This window comes from Ceratotherium simum, chromosome 6, assembly GCF_057802395.1.
Source record: "Ceratotherium simum simum isolate JZ-2026a chromosome 6, ASM5780239v1, whole genome shotgun sequence".
Lineage (NCBI taxonomy): Eukaryota > Metazoa > Chordata > Mammalia > Perissodactyla > Rhinocerotidae > Ceratotherium > Ceratotherium simum.
In genome coordinates this window covers 66,398,773-66,410,849 of record NC_141905.1, presented here as the reverse complement: position 1 = coordinate 66,410,849, position 12,077 = coordinate 66,398,773, and the positions used below count along the sequence as shown (strand labels likewise).

Below are 12,077 nucleotides of genomic sequence, written 5' to 3'. Positions count from 1 at the left end.
TGTCTAGAAAAATCACAATGATTTGGAAGGTGAGAAGGTACATAGACATCGCTTACATTGTATGAATGGATAATGTATAAATTTGCAAGAATGAACATATGCAAACACACACATACATATTTCAGGGCCTACAAAGCTGACATGCTAGGTGTCAGGTCATGTCTAACTACCTCTTAGATCTCATTGGCTTCCACTTTTTCCCTCCATCTCCCTGCTGCAGCCATTTGGGCTTTCTTGCTATTCCTCAAACCTGGAGAGCCACCTTCTCCTCAAAGCCTTTGCACTGCTCTACCCTCACCTGGATCACATATTTTATTCCAGGTGCCGGGGATACCTGGCACTTGGTGCACCTTATGTATTATTGAGGGACGCAGGCTTGAACACAAAGCAGGCAGGTGGATTAGAGTGGGGAAAGGTTAGAGGCAGGAAAATCTGTAGGAGTTGTAACGGTCCAGATGGGAGGGTGCTTAGTGTATGAACCGGGGCAGGATGGGGGAGGCTAAGAATCTCTAACTGAGAGAGATTTATGAAACCCAATCAATGGTTTCCTAAATGGATATGGGCAGCAAGAAATAAGGAATCTAGATTGACTGTCTGCTTCTGGGTTGGTCCCCTAGATAAACATGGGTTTTATTTATCGAGATTATGGAGACTACAGAATGGCGGAAAGAGTGTTTCTTAGGAACATTTGGCTGCTAATTGAGTCTGGAGTCAAGAAGGTGGTCTTGGAGGCCTAAGCGTGTAGTTTATAGCTGAAGGTCAAGGTATGGATGATATTACTCAGCAGAAGAACAAATTGAGGGAGAAAAAGGCCAAAGACAGTACTCTAGGAAACACACTTAAAGGTCACGCAGAAGAGGCAATGATCAAACCTGGTGGAAAGGCCTGAGGGTACCACTTTCTTCTCCACCTCATGGAATAATGGTGAGGATGATAGATTTTTGTCATGTTCACCTCAGAGGAAACTACATTTTTCCCAGAACAGTGACTCAAAGAGAAGATCAGGTGTCACAGGAAAGGTCCTGGTAGTTTTCTATGAAAAGGATATTCATATCTTTGTGGGTTTGCACATCTGATTAAGGTTTCTGGTCTAATAGGCCTCCATAGGGTGAATCGTCCTCCTTTATAGTTGAGTACATCCTGAGAACCACAGAGCTCTCTCTACCTACTCATGCATGCCCTTGTCCCAGACCAGCTTAATGCAACCCTAAACACAGTTTGTTCCATGCTTACCTAACCAGGCCGTACCTAACCTACACTCGCACACAGATACACTCTCACACACACACACACACACATTTATACACACTCACTTAGATCTTTAAGATCCAATAAAGAGTAAAGAATAATTATGTCTGGAGTGGTTTGGGGATTTGTATAATAACCACCCCCCCCCAACCCCACCACTGCCCAACATGGATTCTATGGGGTTTTCAAAACCCTGGTTCAGCACCAAGTATACAACCTCTTGGAAAGACTTTGCATGTCCCTGTGAAATCTCATATTTGCCTCTTCATTTAAGGCCTTCATAAATTACTTGTAAATTTTTAAACTTTTGCACATAAATAACTCAGATTTTAGGCCTAGAAGAAAGATTGGTAAATGGAAAGTGTTGAGACGCAATTGTTCACAATATATCTTTTTCTCCAAAGTAGAGAAAGCACCTGGGCATTTCCCTCAGGGACTATGACCATGATGTTTTGAAGGGTTCCAGAAGGAATATGTGTTCTCTTCAGAGCAGGGAAGGTGAAGCAGAGGAAGCTCTTCCCTCCCTATGCCTCCTCTTTTCTCTTGTGCCTCAGGTCCCCTGGAGCATGTACACCTGTCTCTTCCCTTTGTCACCACAAAGAACAAAGAGGTCAACGCAACTGCAGTGCTGTGGCCCAGCCAAGTGGGCACCCTCACTTACGTGTGGTGGTACGGAAACAACACGGAGGTGGGTCGGCCTACTGCACGGGGTCTAGTGGCAGCTCACCTCAGACTGGCTGAAGGCAAAGGAATGAAAAAGCTTATGTAACTCAAGAGTCTAGGGGTAGTCCTGGCTTCAGGGACAGCAGGCTTCTAGTGCTCCAATAATCTCATCAGTATGTTCTCTTTGTCTCCCTCTGTCTTACTCTCTCTCTTACCCCTTCACCTCCTCCCTCTCACGTCTCCCTTCCTCTGTGTGAGTGTCCCTCTCCAATTGGACTTTCCTTCACAGCAAGCCTTAGCAGCAGCCCCAGCTTTATACTCTCACAGCTTAGCAGGGAAAAACTGACTTTCCCAAAAGGTCTAACAGAAGTCTCAGCATGGAATATTTTTGACCAGGCCTTAATCACAGTGCTGGGGGTGGAAAGGGGTGTTGAAGTCAGCCTGCTTAGAAACCACATAGACCAAGAAAAGGGAGGGAATGGTCCCTAAAAGGAAAAGAGGCCAGTGGCTACCAGACAGGCAGAAGCAACAGATGCCTGTTACAGCCCAGCCCCAAATGGCCTCCTCACCCTGAATCAGACATGGCCACTTCTTTAGCTCAACTTTACCCTTTCTGTTTTCCCAAAACATTGCCTATGATCAAAAGTCAGCAGCAATTTTAAAACCAGCAGAGACCTTAAACCTCATTTCCTGTAAGTCCTTCATTTTACAGATGAAAAAAGTGAGGATGATGCAGATGAAGTGGCTGCTCCAATCTCATTCCACTGCTTCTGGCAGAGGTCAGATCCAAGACGTTCTCAAGCCTACAGGAGTTTTTCTTCCCTTCACACCAGGCTGCATGCTCTCTTTCTGTTTTGAACTCACTCCATTCTTGGAAATTAAAATGTGCTTCCAAATGTCAGTTAAGGCTGTAGGACTAAGGCCCCGAAGCATCTCTCCCCAAAGGGCACTGGAACGAATGCTCTGGACTGGAAATCTTCATCTTCTAGCAGAGTTGCTTTCGCTTAGTGATATTGCTCTTCAAGTGCAATGCATCTTATTTTAATACAAACCGTTTGCTACTCCAGAGCTGAATTTTGGCGTTAACTGGAGACGTAATTTTGCATAGGCGCAGGGAGGAAACCTCTCTTGACCCCAGACCTGCTGCACGTCTGACAGAGGAAGGAATCTCTCACCTCTACTATAACCCTGACATAGCTGACATAACTCAGTGGAAAAGAAACTCATTTTTAGTTTTTCTGAAACTATGTATAAATTCGGCCCAAATTGGGCCCACTATCCACAGTGGAGGAGGAGAAATCTATGTTACTTGCCTGAAAACTAGTACTAGAAGGTGAAAGTATTAAACAACTTTCTTCTGTGGCTCCTATGTTTTTACCTTTTAGCAGAAAACCCAATTCACAACAGATTATATTGAGTAGACTTCTTATGCTAGGCTGTAGTCTTCCCTCTGCCTCCTCTGCCTCCTCTTACAGGGAGTTAAATGAATTTTGATTTTGAAATTAATTAAGAAAAAGTAGAAAAGAAATGTTTGTGGGGAGTGAGTCGAGGGAGGTCAGTAGGCTAATAATCCTTTCCTCCAGGACCTGGCCTGGCCTCCTGTTGTATTATAGCCACCACTCCAAATCTTTTTTTTTTTTTGAGTTCTCAAACCACTATCCAATTAGTACTTGTTTTCATAGCTGCTACTTCTAGGAAACTGCTGATAGGGCTTCTTGGAGGAAGCCAAGCCACACAAGGCCACTCCTATCTAACTTGCGTAGTTTTGGTGTCCATGGTTGCTGTGTTCCATTGTAATTTTATATAAATATATACACCCTGGAGATAAACAACTGGCAGCTTATAGATTTTCAATGACTACTGCTTAAGTCTAGATTAATATGAGCTCCCTGATTTGGTCTGATTGGAGTGTTTCCTTGGATTAAGGGATCCGCTTGATATGAGTAGATTATCAATAAAGACAGACATATACCCCACCAGCAATCTCCCAGCCCTGAATCAGGATGATACCAGAAGAGAGGTGTCAAATTCACGAGGAATGAGCAGAATCCTTGGAGCAATGGCTCTAATAGCTCCTTTCTGGCCTGGACTAGAGATGATGGGAGGTGTAGAGGGAGTCAGTCGCACTGCGGTACACCGGAAAGAGCCTCTGCTGATTTAAGTAGCTTGTTGGCGGCTCAGAGCTAGAGGCTGTCTCATCTGTAACTGAACAGCTTTCCCCTCACTCTGTGCCCTCATTTATTTTAGCCCCTGATCACCTTGGAGGGAAGCATATCATTCAAGTTTACTTCTGAAGGAATGAACACCATCACAGTGCAGGTCTCAGCTGGGAATGCCATCCTACAAGACACGAAGACCATCGCAGTGTATGGTGAGTGCTCCGTCTTCACTGATCGATCACTGCCCTCGTGCTCAGACGAGGTTGTTTGGTACCATGGTGCTGGAGGCCACTGCAGCATCTGACCTCTACCCAGAGAACAGAGCGTAGTAGTGAGAAAGAGCTGAGTCAAGTCTGGTCTCCTTTGGGGAAGATGTGGTTCATCAGCAAAATAGTGGTCCCAAGACCCCAAGAGGGTTTATTGTTTTGTTTTCTTAAAGTGGCTCTGGTACACATAGAGTGACTATGTGCTCACATACCTTAGGTAGGGTAGAGGGAGTTTCATTATGTGTAAGGCTAATTCATTCCATTTGGTATTTTGGTGGTGTTCGAATAAATAAAACCCATTTTGAAAGAAAACGGTTAATATTGAGGCTTTTTTTAAAGTTAAACTTTAACAGTTCTGATTATTAAGAGGAATCTGCAAATACTAAATACTCTGAAAACCTCTTCCATAAATATGTATCATTAAGAAAAAACTCTGCTAGATTAAAAGTGACGGAAGGGTCATAACCAGCAGATGTCATGCATCCTCATTGACTGGATATTGGTGTGAACAAACAGCTGTACAGAACAATCTGGTAATCAATTAGGGAAGGTGAATATAGTCAGAGTATTACATGGAATGGAAATTTACTGAAATGGAAAGGTAGTATCATTGATTGGAAATGGGAAATTAAAAAAACGGTTTATACAAATTGATCTCCCTTTGGTAATTTTTTTCTGCATAGAAAGATAGTCAGATGGATATAAACCAAGTGTTATTAGTGGATGGTAAAAATGTGAACTTTTTGGGCCGGCCCCGTGGCTTAGCGGTTGGGTGCGTGCGCTTCGCTGCTGGCAGCCCGGGTTTGGATCCCGGGCGTGCACCGACGCACCGCTTCTCTGGCCATGCTGAGGCCGCGTCCCACGTACAGCAACTAGAAGGATGTGCATCTATGAAATACAACTATCTACTGGGGCTTTGGGGGGAAAAAAATAAATAAATAAAATCTTTAAAAAAAAAATGTGAACTTTTATTGTTAAAATGAAAGTGGTATGGATGCATCACGGAAAATGTAAAAAGCAAGAATTTAAAAGTAGATAGATACGGAAAGTAAATGCTGTGCAGAGAGAGACCACTAGGGAGGGATGAAAGGAGGGAAGGTGAGAGAAATGGAGGGAGGGAGGGTGAGACAGAGGTTGAGAGAGAGAGGGAGACTAGCTAGTGGTCCAAATAATATCAATTGCCCCAGTTCCAGAATTAATTGCTTCTGATGCAGGTTCCGTTTTTATTTCTCATCTTGCCGACTTGACCTTCAAATTCAGAAAGTAATTTGTAAGCAACTTTGAACGTGTCTGAGGACACTATTCCTCGCATGGCTGGGTGTTAGATTTCATAATGTTTCCTCCCTCCCCCCTCCTGAAGAGGCTTGATAAGCCCAAATAGTAAGTGAAAGTAAACCAGGGCTGCGGTTTTCCTAACAAGGTCCCATCAGTGAGGCGACCTCTCAGCCAGGTGGCCAAAATGGAGGAGGGCTTTTGCTTCTCTTTCCTTCTCCATCTCCTTTCTTTGCTCTGGGGATGCATTTAATCCTCATAACAACCCTAGGATAGGGTAGGTGATGTCATTACTCTCATTTTTTCAGAGAGGTAAATAACTTGCTCCAGCTAGTAAGTAGTGGAGCTGGGCTTCCAACCCAGCCCATCTAGACCCAGGGCCCATGCTCTGAAATTACTCTTCATAACTGGCTCTCATGTCTTTTCCATCTGATGCTCTCTTTCCTCTCTTTCCCTCCTGGATATCATAGGTGTCACTCATGGGCACTGTCCCATTAGTCCAACAGATGTCCTCTTGGTTAAGCACATCAGCGACCTCATTAGAACCACAGAGAGAACTTTAAACCTAGAAAGTCTTTGGGCTTATCTGGTCCAACCCATCTTTTTACAGATAGGAAATTGTGGCCCAGAAATGGGAAATTACTGGCTTAAAGTCATTCTGCAGTTCAGTGAGAGATCCAATAACAATAATGGTGATGCAGTGGTAGTAATTAACGTTGATGAAGCCCTTACTAGTATCTGTTCTATGCACTTGATATAGATGATCTGTTTAATTGAATTCTCTGAACAGACTTATGAGAAATATGCTATAAATTACCCCTGTTTTAGAAATGAGAAAGTATGATATAAGTATCATAAACAGATCTTGAGAATTCTAAATCCAGAGGGAATGTTCTAACCACCTTCCACTCCCTTGCTATGCTTAATTCTTCCTCTTCCTAAAATCTCTGTAAAGGCATCATCCAAGAGTGAGTCACTCTCCATCAAATGGGTTATCTTCATTAAAAATGATTTCTCCATTAAAAGCTTGAGGAGGGGAAGTCATCTCCTCCCCCCCCCCAGCGAAGTTCCTGATCAATCAAGCACCCTTAATTGGTCTTCAGTCAGATGGTTTATCCGAGGTTCAAATGTATGACTAGAAAATTCTAATGACAGATGTGACCCATTAAAGGCAAATTGCTTCACAGGAGGTTAAACAGGCAAGATTGAACTCAACTGAAACAACAGGCAGGAATATTTTTGAACTCTGGGATAAGCTAGTGGAAAAGTACTGGAGGACTTTTAGAGTGAGGGATTGTCAATGTGATTAGGCCATCTGTGTTTGCTAATCGGTGCTCATGGAAGTCAGGTTCCTACTTTTCTAGAGACAGGGGTCCTATCTTTCTCGATCATTCTGTTTCAAAGAGATGGCTCCCAGGTCCTTGAGAAAGGCATTCCTGGGTTGTAGAAGATTTACATCTCAAAGGTGCAGAGAAAAAATTTACAATGCAAGTTTTCTAAAGTAAACACTCCAAAAAAAAGGGAGATCGGGGCCTGCAGTCAGGAAGAAACCTGTATAAAGTTTAGTCAAGCTGAGGGGAACATGAAGACCATCGCTGGTAGACAGAATGAGGCATCATATTTGGAAAGTTGACAGAGGAAAAATCTACCTAAAGCCCCACGACAGACTGGAGGAAAGAAAATTTAGTTTCCATTGTTTTCTTTAATTTGCCTCAGGGCACAGGTTTGCTTTTAAATACAAAAAGGAAAATGCAAATGTGTAGAATTCATCTCTCTCAGCAGCTGTAAAGTGTATATACATTATTGGTGTTTATCCTTTTCAGTCCTCTCACATCCCTCCCCTATCTGTTGAATAAACTCAAATATAACATGTCTCCGTCCTGCCATTTAGCATGCTAAGTAATTACAGAGGGAGCTGCATCATTTTTCTCATTTGTGTCCTTTTATTAAGATAAATATCTTCTCTCGTTGATGATGTCTCTGTGATTTGGTTAAGAGGTTCAGGGAAAGTGAAAATGACATAAACATATCTTCAAAGTCAAAAGTTAGGACTCAGTGGGTGATTCCTTGGCACTGCCATTTACCAAGCTAGTAATTAATATGCATTTCATTATTCTCCATCAGAACGGAAGTGGCGATATTCACATAGTGACCAGTGACTCATAAAATAGTCAAGCTTTGAAACATACGTCTTTAGAATAGGCTAACTGCCATAAATACACACCTTATAATGCAAGAGTCCTCAAAGCCTGTGTCAGATAAGTCTTTAGCATTGTTAGGAAATGCACAGGTGGGCTTTCATGTTTTCTGCATGTGTAATCGGCGTTGCTGATGTGGCTAAACCCCTGCTGAAACACAAGGACATGCTTGAAACAAGAAAGAAATGTTTGTTGAATAAGTAAACGCATAAATTATAGAGAGCCTCCACTGTAATTTATGCATTTATTTATTCAACAAAAATGTATTAATTAAACGACATAGATAGTAATTGAAAACCTGTTGTGAGCTGGGCACTGTCCCAAAGGGCCAAGAACACAATGCTCCTGTCCTCATTGAGCTTATATTCCAATATGGGAGACAGACAGTAAAAACAAAATAATTTGAATAGCAAGAAGTATAAAGAAGACAAATAGGGTCATACAATGAAGGGTGTTTGAGTTGGTGAAAGGGAGGCTACCTGAGGTTGCTGGTAGGAAGGGCTTCTCCTGGGGACACTGAATGATGAGAAGGAGCCAAACATGCCATAATCTAGGGAAGTGGAAGCGTGCTAAGGTGGGAAGGAGCATGGCAGACTGAGGAACGTGGAGAAGGACAGTGCAGGAACCTGGCAGGATGCGAGGCAGGAGAGAGAGTCAGTACTGGGTTGTATGGGACTATGGAGGCCATGGCAAGAATCTGAATTTTATTCAAAATGCAACATGGAGCCACTTGCAGATTTTCGGGGAGCGATGTGATCTGAGTAAACCGTGAGCCAAATGCTGTGCTGAGTTAAGGCCCCTAGGGCTGTGTTCTGAAAGCCGTCACTGTGAGAGCGCCAAGGCTCGCCTTCTGTGGGCTGATCCCAGCCAGTGAGTAAATGCACCAGGGATACTAAGGCGTACCTGTTCCTGGGACACAGGGGGCTCCTCTGGCTGGCTCTGGCTCCAAGGCTCCCGACATTCTTGCTGAACCTTCCTCAGACAGCTGAACAGTCATCCATCCCTCCTCCCTCTCTTTTGCTAAGTGTCATATATGCATCATGGCTAATAGTGCTCCAAGCTCCTCTGTCTTCTTCCCCATATTCTCTCTTAGACAATTCTCCTCATAACATCCTTGCTTTTATAATTTCATCTACTTCCTGGAGGACCAGGACTAACTCATGGGCTGCAGAGACAACTAACAAAATCCTTGAATTAAGGAGCTTAAAATTCCATTAAATGAAACTTGCATGCAAACAAAAAATAGCAATAGAATGACTACAATAATAATTATAGTTATGTAATCATGTAATAATAATTATTATACAATCATATAACGATAATGAAAGTATGTGCAAAACACAGTCGTGCCGTGAAAAAGAAAATTAAGGCATGGTAGGGGAGAGTATTCAGTTAATAAATGCCTTAACTAGAGCTTGCATATTGTGTGCATGGACTGTGGGAAGGATGGGGCATTCTAGGCAAGGGACAGTGTGTGCAAAGGCCCAGGGTCATAAAACTGAGATGCATTCAGAGCCCTCCAGGTCATTTAGTGTCCAGGAGTGCAGAGTCTAGAACTGGGAACCATGGACAAAGGCTGCAGAGCTAGACATGGGCCAGAGCCTTGTGCTTTGGTCTGGAAAATGAGGAGCTGGGAGATAATAGGGTTGGGATATTGAATTTGCCTTCTAGTAGGGTCTCTCTGGTTAGCATGGAGAAAAAGGACCCTCCATTAGGGCTTTTCATAAAATATAAAGTATCATAGGCTTCTTGAGAGAACTATTTGACTTATAGCCATCACCCTACTGTTGTGTCCCCAGAGGAATTCCGCTCTCTTCGCCTGTCCTTTTCTCCAAACCTGGACGACTACAACCCGGACATCCCTGAGTGGAGGAGGGACATCAGCCGAGTCATCAAAAAGTCCCTGGTGGAAGTGAGTGCAGACAGTGCCTTCTCTGGCTCGGGCACATTTCCTTTCTGTCCTTGAAGAGCTTCATGGTGAGGGGACCCTTGTGCAAACAAATGACAGGAAAGAGCTGGAGCCCATGGGAGGTCTGGCTAATCTGTCTGATATCTGCATGGCTGAGCCGCACGCACGCAGACACATCATAGGTGCTATGGGAGGAATGAAACTGAAAAAACATGTGGTCCTTACCCCTTGTGAAACTCTTATTCTGCTTAGAGAAGAAGAACATGGAAATTTGTGACAGTCATATAGAAAAGTGCATGGTTAGACATTAGTAAGTGTGAAATCAGCTACTGTGCATTAATACAGAAAGACACAGCGTGAATACAATTAGTAAGATCAGCCCTGGGTTCCAGCTCCACAAATGGCGAGCATAACAACACAGTGAGCATTCAGCACTTGATGGTTAGCCATCTTTCTATGTCCCAGTTCTTTTAAAGGTGTTTTTCTCCTACAACAGCCCCATGAGGAAAGTATTGTTGTCCACGTTTTGCAGATTAAGCAACTGAGGTTTAGAGAGGTTAAGTAACTTGCCTAATGTCTTGCAGCTAGTAAGTGATAAAGCTACAAAATTGAAGTGAAGAAGGATCTCAGCTCAATGCCTGGGTTTTTACTTAATGAAACACAGCCCCCCACATTACTGGGAGAATAACAGTGGTGTGGTTTATCCTTTTCCAAGCTAACGTCACTGACAATTTGTTAAGACACCTTCTTTTAGGGATGTTTCCCTCTGCATAGTCCACTTTCATGAGTGATCAGAAGAATGGGATCTCTGCTCATGGAGCTGCTTGGATGTATTGCACAAACTCAGAAAATCAGAGATGACAGACTTTTCCCTGGGGTATGTTCTTAGCCCAAAAGGAAAGTCAATTTAGGGTTTTTTATTCTTTTCTGCAACCAACACATGGTGCCTCATGACACAAAGAGATGATGGGATGATTCAGATAACCCCTGCTCAGAAAATGGATTTCACACCCAGCCTTTTGGCAAAGAGCTGGCCTTCCCCATATTCACACCGTTATTTTTGTTGGTACTTATTTAGCACTTACAACATTCCAGAAACTCTTCTTAGTGCTTTGCATTTTTTTTTAACACATTTAATCACAAAAAAACTAGCTTATGATGTAGATAGTATGATTATTCCCATTTTACAGGTGAGGAAACTGTACTTAGAGACAGGTAACTTGCCCAAGGTCATACATTTAAAGTTCAGGCTCTAGAGTCAGACCACAAAGGTTTGAATCTTGATTTTGTGGTTTGCTAATCACTCCACTCTACTGCCATCCTTTGCCTTGTTACATGGAGAAACATGAATAAATGGAATAGTGGGGGGTAGAAGGGGTATCTTCATGTGCCTCTGGGTAAATGCCATCTCACCTTTGTCTTCATGACTCTCAGCATCCATGACACTATTGGAGGATAAACATTATGACCACCAGGGAGCGTGGCTCCTAGCCTACAGGCCCAACTGGAATAGGCTGTTCTACCCTTGGAGCTGTTTGGTGTTTGTTCCTGATGTGACAACTGGTTTCTCTCCTCTGCTGTCCAAGAGAGATGACTGACACCCTTCAAAGAACCACAGCCCACCTCCTTCAGTCTGCAACGTTCTAGGGATCCATGTCCCTGTAGATCTCCCAGGCAGCTGTCCAACGCCCCCAGGTGATTTATCAACCAGGCATTAGCTCAGCAGGGACCAATTTTCCAGGCTGATTTTTTTCTTCACATTTATTATCTAGGGATCAGAGGCCCTGGGTCTCCACCTTTCCACCAGCTGTCCAGTAGGCTAGAAATTACTGCTCATCAGTCTTTCTAGGCTGCTGCATAGCATAATCAACTAAATGCAGAATAAATAGGTTGGCTCAACATCCCTCAAGACAGGGTGTGATGGGGTGGAGGGAGTTCTGAAGACTCCTTGGTTACCCAATCCTAAGAGGCAGCTGACCCAGCCCCTAGTTCCTAGTGTCCCACCCTGTCTTTGAGATCAGTGATTATACTTGGCCACTTCCTTAAGCCCTGAAGTACCGCATAGCCAACTGTAACCTAATAAGCTCTACAAGCGGTACAAGTTGGGGTCAACTTATTTGTAGTTTTCTTCCTATTCATTACATGACAGAATTTGAAATAAAATTGGTTGCCTTCTCCTCATCAAATAGGTTTTTTCTATTGACGTTTCACAAAGGAATCTTTAACTGAATGTCATTTAATAAACATTTTTGTACATGATGAGGATGGTTTAGACATAATTTTGAGTTTAAAATCTAGTAGGACCATAAAACAGTAGGAATTAGCTGTGATAGGAGCTGCTGTGTGCTAAGTGTTGGGACGA

The 12,077-nt window shown here is 43.2% G+C and overlaps 1 protein-coding gene across 5 annotated transcripts in view; it reads left to right on the top strand.

Moving 5' to 3' along the window:
* SORCS1 (sortilin related VPS10 domain containing receptor 1) overlaps positions 1–12,077 on the top strand; it is a 487,586-nt gene that overhangs the window by 442,039 nt on the left and 33,470 nt on the right. For all 5 annotated transcript variants that reach the window (XM_087432564.1, XM_004428057.3, XM_087432565.1 and 2 more), the window contains exons 20-22: positions 1,803–1,936; positions 4,159–4,282; positions 9,606–9,718. In XM_087432564.1, coding sequence (XP_087288690.1) covers positions 1,803–1,936; positions 4,159–4,282; positions 9,606–9,718 — 371 coding nt within the window. The remainder of the gene's footprint in view (positions 1–1,802; positions 1,937–4,158; positions 4,283–9,605; positions 9,719–12,077) is intronic.